Source organism: Sprattus sprattus (genome assembly GCF_963457725.1).
Source record: "Sprattus sprattus genome assembly, chromosome: 13".
NCBI lineage: Eukaryota > Metazoa > Chordata > Actinopteri > Clupeiformes > Clupeidae > Sprattus > Sprattus sprattus.
The window spans coordinates 2,041,459-2,059,416 of NC_137911.1; the positions used below are offsets into that span (position 1 = coordinate 2,041,459).

General features: G+C 38.8%; 1 protein-coding gene across 2 annotated transcripts in view; it reads right to left on the minus strand.

Annotated features, from left to right (window-relative positions):
• babam2 (BRISC and BRCA1 A complex member 2) overlaps positions 1 to 17,958 on the minus strand; it is a 137,478-nt gene that overhangs the window by 109,629 nt on the left and 9,891 nt on the right. For both annotated transcript variants that reach the window (XM_080850712.1, XM_080850711.1), the window contains exons 2-3: positions 4,516 to 4,669; positions 4,299 to 4,375 (exon numbers count right to left, since the gene is read on the minus strand). In XM_080850712.1, coding sequence (XP_080706838.1) covers positions 4,299 to 4,375; positions 4,516 to 4,652 — 214 coding nt within the window. In that variant the 5' untranslated portion in view covers positions 4,653 to 4,669. The remainder of the gene's footprint in view (positions 1 to 4,298; positions 4,376 to 4,515; positions 4,670 to 17,958) is intronic.

A 17,958-nucleotide genomic window follows, 5' to 3' on the forward strand; every position in this document is an offset into this window, starting at 1 on the left:
GGCTGAAGTCCTAATGGCCCATCAGGCAGAGATTATCACACTCTCTGACACACTTCCACAGCTAACACCTTCTAAAGGCTCTGTCCGTAATGTTACAGGACAGAGAGAAAAAAATCAAGATACACTGACTAAAAGTCAAGAACCAACACAACACATAGCAGCCGTACAGAATACACCCACTCCTTTAATTTGTCACAAATGTGGGAAGTCAGTAGCCTGGATACCAGCCTGAACTCTGCCCACAAAATGTTTGGTCTGGGAGATTCAGTCTGGACTTGAGCTAGTTGGGAGAGATTCAGTTTTCGAAAAAGTCGAAAAAGCAATCTGACCACCAATCAAATTGTAAGGGCGGGCTTTATACGATGATGGACAGATGATCAACCAACGCTTGAGTTGAATTAACCGGTAGATTTGAACTCCGACCAAGATGGCCGCGTCTCGGGTGCTTAGTGGGGAATATTTTATGTGAATTAAGCTATCTACACGACTTTTTAATGTCTACATTGACTCGGTTAGTTGTGTATGTGCAACACGAATGTTGCCGAGGATTGTAGGTCTTAACTGAAGCACTCTAGACCATTATTGATAGCGCGTAGACAAAAAAAAACATTGAAACAGCCTTGAGTGCTAATTAAGTAACGTGAGCAGGCATATCTCAACAGATATTGACAGCGCATTCATTTTGAAAGAGGAACAGAGAAACGCGATCAAGGCATTTGTCGATTGAAAAGATGTTTTTGCCGTCCTTCCTACGCGATCAGGTAAAAGTTTAATCTATCAGATGGTAATACTACATTGCTCTGATTGGTTCTAGGTATCCAATTCAGCAAAGAGGCATTTTCTTTCCTGGTTCGTTGAAACACGCCCCATAATCACAGCCCAATGGTTCAGTATCAGACTCATATTCTGACTAGATTTATGAGTATGACATCGTCAGGCTAGGAAGTCAGGCCATTGGGCCAAGAATTGTAAAAAATAAACCTGAGGCTAGAGTAGTACAACTTAATGATAATAAAACCAGGATAGCTGCAGTGCAGGATGTACCCTCCCCAAATAGTTATCAAGGAAAAAGACAACCACTTATTCAAATTGTCACACATGTGGGAAGTCAGGCCATTGGGCAAGGAATTGTAAAAAGAGACATAACTACACAGACAAACTTGTGCCCTCTCAGCAGAGGGGCATGTACTCTGACACGACCTCTGAAATTTTAAGTCTTCTCAGAAAGTTGGCAAAGTCTAACCTCACTGACCAATAGAACATGTTTGACTCACTGGCTTGATCATATTCACACATTTGTTTTGATCATATTGCATTCTCTTTAAAATGTAATCAGGTACAAGATTTACATAAGGCTTATCCTACTACTAAATACATATCATAAATAAGATTATAACTGCAGAATTAATTTTCTCTAGACAGGTTTAAGCTGCTGAATGTCTGACTTTATAAAAAAAAAAGCCAAGGACGCTAAATTAATTAGATGCCTTAAATGGTTTTGCATTCACGGGCCACTGCAGTCTGGATGAAAAACGGAATCTTATGAGACCATCTTTGTAACTAACTTGTAACTGTAACTCTGTGACACTTCTTTCCTTTTCTCTAGGCATGAACATATGTCTCTGGAATAAGCAAATTAATGTGTGTGTGTGTGTCTGTGTGCCGGCCGGCTGTATGAATGAATTTACATGACTTCTCACTGACTTCTTTTCAGGGTAAACTATTTGAATTGCTTTCAATTCCTTTCACAGGACCTTGTATGTTGATTATGCTAACCGGAACATTTGGCTTCCTGTCCTTAGGAAATGGGCGACACCATTCGGCTCATCTATCCCAAGTTAAACCTTTTGCATAAGATTAATTGTTTTGTTAAGATCCCTTTCAGTTTCAAAACATCTGACGTTCTCCTGGAATCTCTTCCACTGGACCTCACACCTGGACAAACCTGAAAGAACTCGCCACAGTGGGGGAGGGGCAGCACAACCGTTTGAAGCACAAAGCAGCGCAAATTCAATCACCATCAACTCCAACGACATCTTTCAACTCTACGAGACCTTGGCAATTTATGGAATATTTGTCAATCCCTCCCAACGAGTCTGGATATTAACACTTCAATGAAGAGGAATTCTCTAGTTTTAAGCAAATCTTGTGACGGGCAGAATAACCCCCAAAACACAAGATTTTCAAAGGTCCAGGAAGTCGACCCTGACACGCACGCACGCACGCAAACTAAAAACTACATGAAACATGGAATTAGTGTATTTTCAAAAGTAAGTGAACCCCCAGCTGCATTGGTAAAGTCAAGCAGGTAACAGATTCAGTGAAACATATTTGGGTGCTTAATTAGTCAATTAAGCAAACCGATCAACTGAGACATCCTTAGGGAAAGGTTTGGGCAACACAGAATAAAAGAGAGAGGAAACCAACCAAACTACTGTAGTGCCAAGGTGTACCCACACAGATCAACAATGCCGAGAGGAAACGAGATATCCGAGAACATCAGGAAGAAGGTACTGACAGCCCAGTTTTTTGGCTACTCAAACAATTCCCTCTAAACAAGTACATGCAAATGATTAACATAAACCTGACATTTCATCAATGGAAAATCTGCTGAAGCTGAAACAGGGCGGCTATTTTGAAATAGCGTCGGTAAGGAATTTCCCCTTTAACGTCAGGGGTCCATCCCAAAATTGACCGAAAGGTGTGGGGCACCCTGATGAAAGGTTTTGCCTTACCTCGTGAGAACATGTCACCTTTTCAAGAGAGAGAAAGAGAGAGACTGGCACATTTAAGCAACTGTGTACTCCTGAAGTTTTTATGTTTAAGACAATAAGTCTTAAAAAGGGGGTCTGATAGTATCTGAAATTAGGAGTTAGATAATTCAATGTATTCCACAGTCAATAATTATATAATGTTAATTGTAAAGCTTCCTGGTATTCTGTAAGTACCCAGATGGTCACATTTCCTGTATGCCTTGATCACTGTGGGAGTGATGACAACCCGGCCAGGGTCTCCCCATGAATATATATTATCCTAGCATTCTGGTAACCACCCCCCTCCCATACTCTCCTAAGTTAAATACAGAGGATCTCTTAACAGTCAGGCAGTGAAATCAGCCGAGGTGGAACTTTAGTGAAACCTGGTCTTGTCTCTCTCTTCTGATGCGCATCACCGTAAAGATTAAAGCCTGAATTATTTGACATTCCATTCACTTGACTGAGTCTCTGGTAATTAGGATACATTTATATCCTTTTAATAGCGACGCATTCCTTGCTGACTTCAATTCAGCTTCCATTACGTTAAATGACTGGACTACTTGCGGAATGATATGAAAGACGTGAATAAGAAGCACAAAACCCGTTGCAAATGGCAGCGGTAAGCGTTGGGGTGGCCCATTTAAATCATGTTCAAAAATGTTTTAATCAATGGAACTCTTTGCAAAATTCTGAGGAGTCTGCGGGCCGGATGAAATCGCTTGGGGGGGGGGGGGGGGGGGGGGGATTGGCCTGCGGGTCTGAGTTTGGGGCCCCTGTAAACAATGAAAAACAATATGGCTTCAGCACCTCCAGTGCTTGGGCTCTAAATATATCCTGTATGCAAGTTTACGGCCAACATTCTATGGACTTATATCACCAACTGATGGTTGAACAAACACTGCCCTACCTAACTAATCTATTATTCAGACTAAACTGTTTTGACTGAGTGCAATATGATCTCAAAGAATGTTTATCAGGTGACTGCTTTTTAAGTCAAAGACTTTCCTGGAAATCTCAGTTTTGTTTAGCTTCTCACTTCGTTGAGAGAATCACAGGCTAGGATACTGGTACTGTTTTGTTTTTGCAAGCACTTCAAGGAAACAGTTAAGACCCCACAAGTGACTTCAAACAAAAGAGGCTTATTTGTAGCAATGTTATTAATCAGATACATTTAAGCCAATGGCTTCAGGGACCTAAATGCTTGAAGAGATTATAGAGAAGTCATGGTCTGTGTAGTTAATAATGCTTCATCAAAATTGGGAACCAGATCAAAGTGAGAAGACTGCAGTGAAGTGTCACTGATACACAATATTCAGGTTGATAAACAAACACATCTAGTAATTACTTGGTTGTTCTTATTTCTACAGACGTCACGTTATCACCGATTTGCCCCGGGTTTGTACTCAGATTAGCAAGTTCCCTGATCCATAATATCCTTAGAATCTAAGCATCTTGCCACATTTGTAGGACTGACAATTTGACAAAGTAAGTTTACAGTTAAATCCAAAGGAGGATTTTACCTCAGTTAGCTGAAGCACTTACATTTGAGTGTCTCTCCAGCATAGGGAATGTGCAGCTTAAAGCGATCACAGCACGGACCTGACATCAAGGAGGTACATCTAACAAGCGAGAAACAGTAAGAGTCAATCCTCAAGATTCAAATCCTCAAAACCAAGAAATTAGTATCTCTAAATAGTTAAGTGCTTATTTTATTTAAAAAAATGTGTTAGTGACTATTTTTGTCCATAAGGTGGCTCACCCAGTTTTGAGGTCAGTTATACGTAGACTGTTGGTAGAATCTAGGCCCACACTGCCATTGCGGATAACACTGCTCAATAGTGGTCGCAAGTCAGGTGAAATTCGGCTAAGGGCCACCTCAGGAGACAAGCTGGTCATCTTTTCTCCCAGGCTTCCTGGTAAATTCAGGACATAAACAGTTAAATTACCACAAAGCAATATTATGAATACAACTAATACATACATTTTACACCAACATTCAGAACAGCCCATGACACAGAATCTGCTTTACTGAAAGTAGTAAATAAAATAAGATCCAATGCTAATGAAATAATGTGTCAGTATTTATTATTGCATGTTACAGAAGTTTACAAAAACACTGGGAAAAAATGGGATAGTCTTTTGACCGGTTTTACACTAGATTAGCACTCATTTTACAGAACAGAAATAATCTGTCAGTGTTGCTAAGCATTTCGACTCCACAAAGTTAACGTTCTCTAAAATGTTCCACAAGGCTCTACCCTTCTACCTTTATATGGGGCCTCTGGATCATTACAGACTATTGTTACACAAAACACTCGATAAGAGAGAGAGAGACAGGAAAATATATATTTTTTTAAATTATAATAATCATATATATTTATGTATTATAAAATAAATATTCATATTTCTCTAGTTATCCGTGTAACGAGTGTCATTTCTGCATGATTCCGATCATTTCGAGCATTTTTATTATCAAAATCGCTGAATTTGAGCATTTCCGGTTCCCAGTGACAGTGATCAGACATAGACGTGCCGTGTACTGAGGCAAATGCATTGCTGTCTATGGACAGCTGAGCCAGTGGGCACGATCTCAAACACGTGCAAAAGTTGTTGTTGTCCAATTTGAATCAGATACGAGAGACACATGCGCGCCCAGTCCAATTACCAGCGGAATCGAATCGTGTGTCCAGGGGTTTACATCGGAGTCCAGTCGGACTCAAGTCGGACACAATGAATCTAGTTCTGGGGAGACACATGTGTCCAATATCCAATTTAAATCGGACTGAAATCGGAAATTGGACACATGTGTCCACACTGAGTGCCTCAGTAGGGATTGCGCAATCACTCCAAACTGGGTTTTACGCATGCGTGCGCAAGCGCAGAACCTTTGAGTTGAGCTCAAACTGCATTGAAAAATATTGCTACTGAGGCAGGCAGTAGCACGGATTCAGTGAAGGGGGCGAGCATGAGCGCAATTCTCGGGTATATAGTCTGACGTTGGACTACTTCTACTTGACCTTGACGGTGAAAATGGAAGGTTGTATTGCTAAGCTGAAGCAGCTCTCAAAATTGGACTTGCAGTCCAAACGTGAAATGATTAATAATGGGAGTCCAATGGCGGAGCTAAAATGTTTGATTCAAACGACGGGACCGAAGGTATTGACATTGCATTGGAGTGTTTCATGTTTTCCAACGGGACATATTCATGCGGAACACAAACCTCGCTAAAGGCTGCTAGGTGCAGGGAGCCGTGAATGGATTAGGAGCTTGCGAGTGCACCAACTTTAAATTATACCGGTCAGTAGAACATTTTGGTATTGTGTGCTATGTCTGTGGTGTTTACCTGTTTGCTTGTTAATACGTTGTGTAAATAAATATGTAAGTGTTTTTTTCTAAACTTCGAATTCAAGTGTCCGAGTTGCATTGTTGGGCAAGCTACTTGATATTTGTATTGAGCTAAGCTATCAGCTACTCTACAATAAATTCAGCTTCACTACACAGACACTCAAAAAAAAGTAGCAAGCCAAGTTACATAAACCTGTCAAAAGTAGTTTGATACATTAGAAGCTACTTTCAGTTAAACAAACTGCATGCCAAGTCAATGCAATTTTAGGGATCAACACAACTGTCAGTCAGATAAAAACGGTTGAATGGATGAAATTCGTGTGTTCGTATGTTTGTGTTGGATGTCATTGACGTTGACAGGAACTTTTCCTTTGGATTACAAAGAAGGCATCTGAAAACATATTTAGTTTCAATCGTCGCACGGACTTTTCACTTTTTAACTTTCATCATCTTCAGCTGTATCTAAATATCAACAGCATTCTAGTTATCCGGTTGTCTAGAATCTGCATGCAAACTACCCATTTAAAATTAGGGGAGAATTCATTTTAAATGTATGAGCAGCGTCTGGTGTACTTGAAATGACAATATCTATCTATCTATTTTCACTCGTCTCGCTAAAGTGATGTACTGCTTATTTTTTGTGTTTAATTGCTGCAGGGAAGCCTGTTATGAATGAACATCAGAAAGGTCCAGGATAAATTAGCTTTCGAGGACGCTACTGCGGTACTTGATCAATAAAAAAGCTTAGCTACTGAAAAGTTACTTGGTTTTGTAAATAGCGACGTAACTGCCAAGCTACTGACAAATGTAGTGACGCTACTGCCCATCACTGCCGAGTTGTGTAAAAGGTTATATTTTCCCTAGACAAATTGAAATGAGCCATATCATTGGTGGGAGGGCTACATACGCTTCCTTGTAACGATTAATCTTATTTGACACGGTGTAAAAGTTCAATTACCACACCGATTGTACGTTTAGCTGTCGTAAAAGTCAGTTAACTATTGAGCCGCATAACTTCTTGTAATAATAATCGTTTAAAAGTAATAGTATTAGACAATAAAACATAACGTTTTTTCAGTTCTGGTGAGATGACAATTTTTAAACCATAAGCATATATACATGTATGATGTATACATTTCTATTTTTTTTAAACAACTAGAGATCGGAATGACGTAATCACTTCCGGTTTCTGTGCCTCACCAGCTGTGAACCTCACCGCACGTCACTGGAGAGAGAGCATATAAAATAGTACATAAAAGAACAAATATATAAATAATTAAAAGAAAGAACACTGTACCTAATTAAAAGTTATATATTTGCATTAAGAGTAAAGTGGAGGAAGAATAAGAGTGCAAGATTAAGCGCTCAATCATGAGCACATAAAAAGAGAAATGATTTAAAAAGGATCGTCTGGCAGTTTGTTCCAGTTGCATACTAAATGCTGCCTCACCATGTTGGGTTTGGACTCTGGGCTCTACTAATGGACCTAAGCCTATAGATCTAAGAGCCCTACTTGGTTGGATTTTTTTTTAAGAAGTCAGAGTATTCTGGGCCCAAACCATTCATTAATTTAAAGACTAGTAGCAGCACTTAAAAATATATTCTGTAAGTACTTGGAAGTAGAGGTGTAAAGTAACGAATTACATTTACTTACGTTACTGTAATTAAGTAGTTTTTTTGTGTACTTTGTAATTTTTAAGTAGTTTTTTAAATTGGTACTTTTACTTTAACTTAAGTAGATTTTGACTCAAGTATTGTACTTTGCTACATTGGAAATTACATCCGTTACTGAGTTTAAAAAAAACATAGTTCAATCCGGGAAACCGAAAGGAGGGAATCGCGCACGACAATTCTAACTGCAGTGGTGGATGCTGCATAGAGTGGATAATGGAGTCGATGCAGGCCGCTGGTGCCGAGATAGAAAATTATATTGCGGGCGACTAACAAGCAGAAGCAACGTGTTGAACTTTCCGCCAGTTAAAATGAAAGAAGATGAAGAAAAGCCGTGGCCACATCTCAGCAAGCAGTTTGCCTTCCAACGTAAGAGAGGCAACAGCTATTTAATGCTGTGTAAACTGTGCCTGCCCCGCCAGAAATATCTTTCTGCTTATACAAATTCCTCTTCAAATCTGCTCAAGCAACTGTTGGTAAGTATCTTGGGTACAGTATTTGTCCCTTTTCCATTAGTAGTTCAGAAAGCGTTTTTGTTGCTTAGTTAGCTTTGCTCCATTAAGCAAAATATGCGTTTTCAACAGCCGTCATCCAATAGACAAATAATAATTCAATTCCAGTCTTCCATTCGTTTCAGGTCACAGCAATGTTATGCTCAGTCTCTCATATTGTGTTAAAAACTGCAGATCAGTCATCAGCAATGAAATACACCACATAAACTGATATTAGGCTTATCATTTGGCTGCCTCCCATGCACTGAAACAGAAACGGTGTGAATGCGCACACCATCGTTGTCAGACAGTTGGACAAGTCAATGTCAATGTGTATGTCGTTATCTGGAATTGATCACGATGTTTAGTCAGATATTGATAACGATAAGTGGATGCTTTGCAACGTGCACGTCTTTCATGTTCATGCTCAGGCAGGGGCGGAGTGGCCATCAGGAGAACCGGGACTTTTCCCGGTGGGCCGGTCGGCCAATGAACTCACATGAATCACCCTGCAGGCCGGCCTTTGGACTCCATCACTACTTTTAAATCCCACCTCAAAACCCATCTTTTTATATCTGCCTTCTCCTAAAGTCCTGGTTTCAGTTTTTTCTTTTATTTCTTTTCTGTATTGTTTTGAATGCACTGTTTTAAATTGCTATTGTGACCATGTTAAGCACCTTGAGACATCTTTGTATTGTGAAAGTGTGCTATACAAATAAAATGCATTATTATTATTATTATTATTATTACTTATATTTCTAAAGATTCTCTTTAATTAAAAATAACTTGTTTTTGTATTGGATTTATGACCCCTTGCCCTTTTTTGCACTATATAGAAACTAGGGGTGGGAATCTCTTGGCACCTCACGATTCGATTCAGAGGTCAACGATTCGATTTTAAAGCGATTTTTTTATTTTTTTTTAACACATCCATTTTATGTTGAAATGCAAGCTGCATCGATTATTGCATTGCTCATAGAAAGTCAAAATTTTGACAAGAAAAAAACTCTAATAAAGCAGAGAAGGTAATTCATCTGTTGATTTTCTTTAATTACCAAACACAAAGTAGGAAGTGATTTTAGACTCTGAGTTGCAAACTCAAATGATTTAATAGTCGAAATGCATCGATAATCGTTTTATGGGTTTCAAATTGATAATCGATAATAAATCGCTAATTGCATTTCAACATAAAATGGATGTGTAAAAAAAAACGATTATCGATTATCAATTCTAAACCGATAAAACGATTATCTATCCATTTCGACTTTTAAAACATTCGAGTTTGCTACACTTCCTACTTTGTGTTTGATAATTAAAGAAAATCAACAGATGAATTACCTTCTCTATCTTTTATTAGAGAAAAAGCTTTTTCTTAGTCACAATTTTGACTTTCTATGAACAATCAAATAATCGATGCAGCTTGCATTTCAACATAAAAAAAAAAAAAATGTACACATCCATTTTAAGTTACAAAATCGATTATGAACTTTTCTGAATCGAGAGAGAATCGTTTTGGAGAGAATTGAGAAAAATCGAATAATCGATCCCCCCCCCCCCCCCCCCCCCACCCCACCCCTAATAGAAACGGCCCCGATCAAGTTGTTGAAAGTAACTAAGTAACTTTTACTTAAAGTACATTTTAAATTAAGTACTTTTTACTTTTACTTGAGTAGATTTTTGGATAGGTAATTTTACTTGTACTTAAGTACAATTTCATCAAAGTAATTGTACTTTTACTTGAGTACAACATTTCAGTACTTTTTACACCTCTGCTTGGAAGTAGATGTAAAGCTTTGAGAAACTGGAGTAATGTGCTTTGTTCTCTTGGTCCAGGATAAAACTAATTTTGAAAGAGCATTTTGAAAGAGCTACTGGCTGTTTAATGTCTTTTTGGGGAGAACAGCTAAAAGACCATTAGAGTAGTCCACCTTACTGGAAATAAAAGCAGGAATGAGCCGGAATGAGGAAAGCTTGGTCTTTTTGGGACACCAAACCCTTGATTCTGGTTATTTAAGATGATAGGGAGCTGTTTGGGTGATTGATTGAGTTTGATACGGGTGGTAAAAGTGAGATCTGAATCTATTACAACTCCAAGTTTACAGACTTGGTCTTTGGTTTTTAGAGCTACAGTCAAGATGTTGCTAATGCTAATTCTCCTCTTGTTGTTGCTAAACACAATAATGTAGGTTGTCCTTAATTACTTGAAGAACAGGTTTGCTTATCCAACTATTTATTTGCTCTAAAGATTGGAACAGTGAGTCTATTGGGCTGTGGTCATCTGGTAAAAGCCAGTTACACCTGTGCATCATCCACATAACCATGGTAATAGTTATTTTAAATAAGACCTGAACCAATTAAGTCCTACACAATGTTTCAACCTGTCCAGCAGTACTCTGATCTACATTGTCAAATGCAGCACTGAGATGATGTAAATCCTGTGAGTATTCAGGCGTATATCACACATTTTTTGATCACATATTTTATAAAGGTGTTACAGTACTGTGGTCAGGTCGGAAGGCTGATTAAAAATATTGGAATTGATTGAAAACGTATAAAAGCCATATAAAACTTACCTCTTCACTTACATTTCCACTACATTCTACAGAAGCTCCTTAATATATTATGTATCTTGCTTCCATGCTGTTTATAAAGCCCATGGGCCTATATGATAAATAATGTGAGGGCAATGGAAGTTACATTTTAGTGGTTTATACTGTGCTGAGCGGTTTTCAATTTCCAACACGACATATTTAATAATTTCACTTAATTTAATAATTTTCACTTATTTAATAGTTTAATTTAACAGTTTAAATATTTTCATAATGTGCATAGATGTCTGCTGGACATGTGTCCTGGATATAACCTGCTATATTAGGATAGGCTGGTAGAAATAATAGGAGGGCACCTTGGGTGGTAGGGAGCCCAGAGGTCAGAGGAGCAAACTAGTAGCCTGAAGCTATGCACAGTGTCAGTCCTACATACATTCTCTATTTCTATCCATGTATCTACACCAGTCTCCTGTTTTCCCTTGGCAAAAAAATGAATCCATGTCTAAGGTATTTGTTATTGATTTATCATGGGCCAAGACCACCAAATTCCACTTTGGTGCAAAGATAGAGGTTTAGGACTCATGACATTGTGGAAAAGGAACTCTTGCATGCTGCCGAAGACGCAGGAGCAGTGCTTTGAAGAGGTTGCCAGGGCACTGCTTGTGGAGGGTACAGGAGAAGTAGCTGGAGCAGCTTCTGATGTGTAGGCAACAACATCGCTAGAGGCATAAGCAGCATTAGGCTTGCTTATAGCCTTGTAAAAATACATGCCACAGCGAATGTTTAGGTCCCTTTGGATAAACGAAATGAATAGAATAGAACGTAGGTCAAACTGTGAGCTTTCGCTAGCAGCACAGCATTCACGAACTGAGAGAAAATCGGTAAACCTTCTTGAAAAAGTCACTGTAATCACACCCTAAGTGGCAGCTCATTTTCAGTAAACATACATCATATGTAAACAGAAGTGATTGAGAGCCCCTAGAACATGGGACAGTGTGACAAAGACTGCACTGCATAACAAGTCACGTTTGAAAATAAATCAGTTAAGGGTAGTTATGGTAATTTAAAGGACTTCAAAATATGATGTGAAAATATTGGCCCTCATTTTGACCTAGTTTTGGATTGATAAACTCATTTTATTTAATTTCAAACACATATTCTTTCTAGCGAACTCAGATGCCAGTTAGCTAACTTGCTAGAACAGAACCCAATGACGGAAGGCTAGCAGACAGATTTTAAACGCATTTTGAAAGAAATAATAAACATAGTAAATTACGGACTGGGACTTGTCTGTGTATTTATTAGTCTCGCTTTGAGTAAAACTAAACAGTCCAACCACCACTGGCTCGAAGAGGAAACACCCACGTTCAGTACAAACTCTTGTCTTTCTGTGTTGACCCTTAGCACAGCCTTGATCATCAACTAAAATAAAAATGCACAGTAATTGCAGCAATTCAACAAAGACACATTACCCTACACACTCTACCCTGCTACACTCACCCTCCTTGATTTCTCTGAATACAAAAACACAGCAACCAAGATGAACTCTTCAGCCACCTTCCCAGTAAAATACAATAATAAAGATGAAGATAAGACAAAAGCAAGAAAACACAGAATGCCCTCACAGACAAACGGAGTATAGAGAAGTATAATCCAAAAGTCCACCAGCAAAACAGAGCTGGCCAGTGCTGGTGAGATGACTCCCCACGCTAACTACAGCAGAGGTACCTTACAAACCTCATAAAATCGAAATACACATATAACTGAAAATAAACATTCTAACAGAAGAGGGATTTTAAAAATGTAGAAACACATTTGTATATAGCAAGGACACTTATTATGAACAATCTAGGTGAAAACTGGCATGATGGTAGCCCCACATGGCTGATATATGGATAAATGGAGTATATGGTTTGTGGCCCTAGGTGGGCGTGTCCCTTCATGCTAGAGCTCCCTGAACAGTTGTAGGCTCAAAGCCTTTTTTGGGCAATAGCGACAACCGTAAAAAAAAAAATGACAAAACGTTTAGGTAAAGATGGCCTATAAAAGGCACATGACCCTAGCTTGCAGGGCTTGACACTAACTTTTTGGCTTAGGAGTGTGGGATAAAAAATATATGTTTCACATTTAATTAAGTAGGTTAGTATAGGATTCCATAGGATAACATAAATTGAATTGGTAACTTAGTGTGGCCATGTATTCTGTTTGACCTGTTGGGTAAGGTTTGATGAGCTGAGAGAGTTAGTCAAGACTTGGGGTAAGGGGATCCTATGTCAATAGTCTTATCTATAGTGGAGGACAAGGTGGCCACAGTGTATTAGTCCGAGGGAGGGGTTTTAGGTATAAGAGCTCAGTTTGCCCAGAGACTGATGGGCATTGTTGTGGGACATTTCATGAACATGGATTGCTTGTAACAATGCTCCCGATATCGTTAATAAATCTGCAGTACCACTCCAGTTGTCTGTAAGTAATTTTGACCACAGGAGCACTGTGCTCCTAACCCAGAAAAATTGGGAGCACCAGCAAATATCTAGGCGCACCACTATAAAAAGTTGGCCAAACCAAGTAATACTACTATTGATTAATGTTAACAACCTGGAATAACATGTTTGAACAGATTATAAAAGGAAAGGCATGACCTTGCTAAGGCCTACATTGATAGGTGGAAAAGAATTGCATGGTATTTTAGGTGATTTAGATCAGGGGTTCCCAACCTTTGACTTTTCGTATTTGTAACAGGTCAGGGCCCAACAGACACTCCGCTTATTTTAGTTTATCTATATTCCATTAGGCTAATTTAATCTATAATCCATTAATTCTAATTTATAAGCGAACATCAGCACCTGCTACAGGTGGAAGCCTAGAAATTAATAAAAGAAAATCTAACTCCAGATATTGCATCAAAATTGTATTGTGCACCAAAAAACAACATAAAATCAAACACATAACTTAGTTGCCGTAGGCCTAGGCCTATTTGTGCACAGCAAACAAGCAAGGAAATAACACTAGAATATACCCAAAAGGTAGCATGCACTCAAATCAAGTGATAAAACATGCAAACAAGACCACTCAGCTAGGCCTAATTAAAATAGGTGATGCTTCAGACATGCAAACAAATAGGTTCAAATAATGTTCAATATAATGATTCAAATAATTGGAAAATTATTTAAATCTGTGGCGGCAATCTATTATCAACATAAATAGCACTTCCTGGGCAGTAGTTTGAATTGGTAGCTCTCCACAGAAAGGCATGTCCTCTTGGAGAATAACACTCAAATAATAACGCAAAAAAAAAAAGCACTAATGCAGCTTTACTGACGTCCGTCGATTCGTCTAACTTGTTTTAAAAGGAGCGGGCTGCCTTTCATCTGTACGTGAGTGCTGGATGTCACGTCTCCAAATGTCGATTCAGATTTTAGCGCCTCAATAGACAGCTTTAAAACGCACTCAACACACTGCGCTTGGGCTCAACCTCCATTCACAAAACCAAATATAATTGAATCAGGGTTGTATTTACGCTGAACATTAATTGTGTTGGTAGTAGTTCTTTCGCTTAAGAAACTTCTCAATTTCTCCGCTAATATCGCCACAGACTGGTCTAGTTATTTTCCTAGGGAAGTCGTGGAGTGTGGGTTGGCGACCATCTAACCTGGGACTGCTTCCTGTCGGGTGCTTTGCATTAAGGTGATCACTTAAAGACGAGCTGCTTCTGTTCTAGCTAAATTTAGCTTTCAAATGCTCCATACAACTTTAGTTTGGTCGATTGTTCCATCATTTTGCCTCTTAAATAGAAACTTTCCGCTCAGCTCTCCCCATCTTCCACTACCGCTTCGTTATCTCCTGTCTAAATGACTGCAGGCACGTTTCGTGTCGTGTCAACGCAAACCGAAAGTAAACATGTTGCGTTACCTGCGTTAAAATATTTTATCGCATTAAGCCCGTCTACAATGATATCATAGATTAACGCATTAACGTTGATAGTCCAAATTAATATTGTTGTCAAGTAAAAATCAGTTCTTCTTGGAAAATTAGTGGGGGGAAAAAACACCCTGAAACCCGCAATTTTTGCCTATTTCTACAGGCGCAAGCGTGCAACTGTGATTTCAAATCAAGTCGCATGGCCAAAATTCCAGTCGCATATGCGACCAGATCAGTCGCACTGGCAAGCCCTGGCTTGTTATAACTGGAGGGTAGCCATGTCATTTCTACCACATTGTAGGGGGCACTGTAACTGACACATTTCTCTCAGGAACCGCTTAAGCAAAACTTTGAAATTTGGTATGCAAATACTTGGCTACATCTACTCAAAGTTCCATTTGGCTTGCTCAACAAAACGGTTACCTATGGCCAGTCACAATCGACTAATTCATTGCTGGCTACTTGCCCCATTGCTGGTTATTTGCCCCATAAATTAGGCCAGCAGCATTAAATTAAGACATTTAACTTGCTGATGTACATAATGTTTTAGTTTTATTCATCATGAATAAAAAATCCTGTGCACCTTCAAATCGCGGCAAAATGGTCAAACAAAGGTAAACAAACACAGGAAGGAAGAACACGTGACAACCCAAGGGAGACAAACTTATAAAACAGAAAAAGGACAGAGCACAGACCTGACAATAGTATCACAAACATTTATTTTAACAGCACAAACCAGCACAAACCTGGCACAAACGATAGAGACCATTTTGCCGCGATTTGAAGGTTGACGGTCGGTTGGTTGTTGCATAACAAGAGGGCAAAATAAAGTTGTATTAAGTAGCCTACTTAAAAAGTAAAGTATCAAAAAATATTTGAACAGCACAAACCACCACTAACGTAACACTTAACATAGAGACCATTTTGACGCGATTTGAATGCGGACCGGGAGTGACGTCACGTGAGAAAAATCAAACGGGATTATCTTTTAAACTATAGTGGCACAAACATTTCCTTTGACAGCACAAAGCAGCACAAATGTAGCACTAACGATAGAGACCATTTTGACACGATTTGAACGTTCTAGGGGTGCTGGTTGCATAACAAGTGGTCTGTTTACATAACAAGAAGACAAAATAAAGTTAATTACTTAAAAAGTAATGTATCAAAAACATTTATTTTAACAGCACAAACCAGCACTAACGTAGCACTAAAAATAGAGACCATTTTGACTCGATTTGAATGTGGACGGGGGGCTGAGCGACGTCACGTGAGAAAAATCAAACGGGATTATCTTTTAAACTATAGTGGCACAAACATTTATTTTAACAGCACAAACCAGCACAAATGTAGCACTAACGATAGAGACCATTTTGACGCGATTTGAAGGTGGACGGGGGGCTGAGTGACGTCATTTGTGAAAAATCAAACGGGATTATCTTTGAAACCATAATAGCAAATCAATTTATTTTGACGGCACAAACCAGCACTAACGTAGCACTAACGATTGGGACTATTTTTACGAGATTTGGGCGTGAACGGGGGGCTGAGTGACGTCAGATGCCAGAAAATGCCATTTTGAATTACTCAAAATCCTTACAAGCACAAACGATAATTTGTACGGCACAAACCAGCACAAACCTAGCACAAACGAACAGCAGTGTTATTTTAATATTTTGAATGAGAGGGGGGCCAACTTCACACAGGTATTTTTTCCCCCTGGTTCGTTGAAACACGCCCCATAATCACAGCCCAATGGAGCAGTATCAGACTCGTATTCTGACTAGAATTATGAGTATGACATCGTCAGGCTAGGTTAACACATTAATACTTACACGTTGCAATGTGTGATATTAATGGGCAGTTAATTCCAAGTTTTTTAGAATCAGAAACATTTTTAGAATCAGTTCAACTTCGGATGGAAGCTTTCCCATGTCAGTCCACTTGTGTTGGCTCGCAAGCTGTGCTCGCTGACGTGCGATTCACTGCAGCTCATTGTTCAGTGATTTGAACATGCCCACCCAGATGTAAGACGAGGTCAGGTCGGCAACCTTAATTTCGAAATCGCCGATAAACAGTTCACAATGATTTTATAGGTTAACTGGAAATTAATATAGTTGTAAATAAATTGCACATTTATGCACACAGAGGAGGAGCATTTTGATTATTTGGTTGGGCAACAACAAAAATGTTTCTTGTCCTAAATAGGCTATGTATGGGCAAATGACCCATAAAAGAAAAAAAAACTTGGAACCCTGTGTGCAAATTTGGTTCAGAACTTCAGTAGGCTACAGTGGAATAGCACAAGGCCAGGCATCAGTGCCTGTATGAACTTTTGCATGATTAACTAGGATCATTCTTGCAAGGATATGATGATGTTTATTTATGATTAGCAGATGCAATTAACAGCTGATTAAACTAGAAAAGAGACAGTGTAACGAAATGTTCTGTTTGCCTTATGAATTACCTAAACTAAATTCTGGACTGCGCCTTTAAATGCACTTTAAAGACGCAGTCAGTAATTCAGTTTTGGTTTCGCAAAAGACTGTTGATATTTGAGCAGCCAATCAGATTACACATCTCCCTTCCGTGCTCCTGAAGCACGTGTGTTGATGGGCTGGGATTGTTAAAGTAACACAATGCAACAATTATACTTCAGGATTAGGGTTAGGATAAGCAGTTTAACCCTTTGTTGCAATATTTAATTGTGATTAATCGCATTTTTGTCATAATTAACTGAAAATTAATCGCGATAACATTAATCGCGATCGCAAAATGTATCTATTCTAAATGCCCCCTTCAATTATTTTTTTTCCATCATTTTTATTTTATTTTAATGCTGTTATCAACATGGAAAAGTGGATTGGCTTGCTTTAAGCAATGTTTTATTTTATTGAAAAACAACATTGCCGAACAGGGCGGTACAAAATAAAATTATAAAGTGCACATTTAAGATAAACATGGACTCAGCCTATAGTGCAGTTAAACCATGGCTTAATATTTTTTGCTGCCAGCTGCCTGTTGACATTTTCAGACAACAGTGAAGCTCACTTCTTTTGCACAACACAACTTTTAAAGGTAAACTTTCTATTCAGAAGCTTTTTATCATCCATTTCGCTGTATTGCGCTCATCATTCACTCAAACGTGACGTTAGCCTACTACAAAGTTTGGGAGGGCAAAATAACGTTGATCTAAAAAATTCAAACTTTTTCTCCACTAGAAATCCA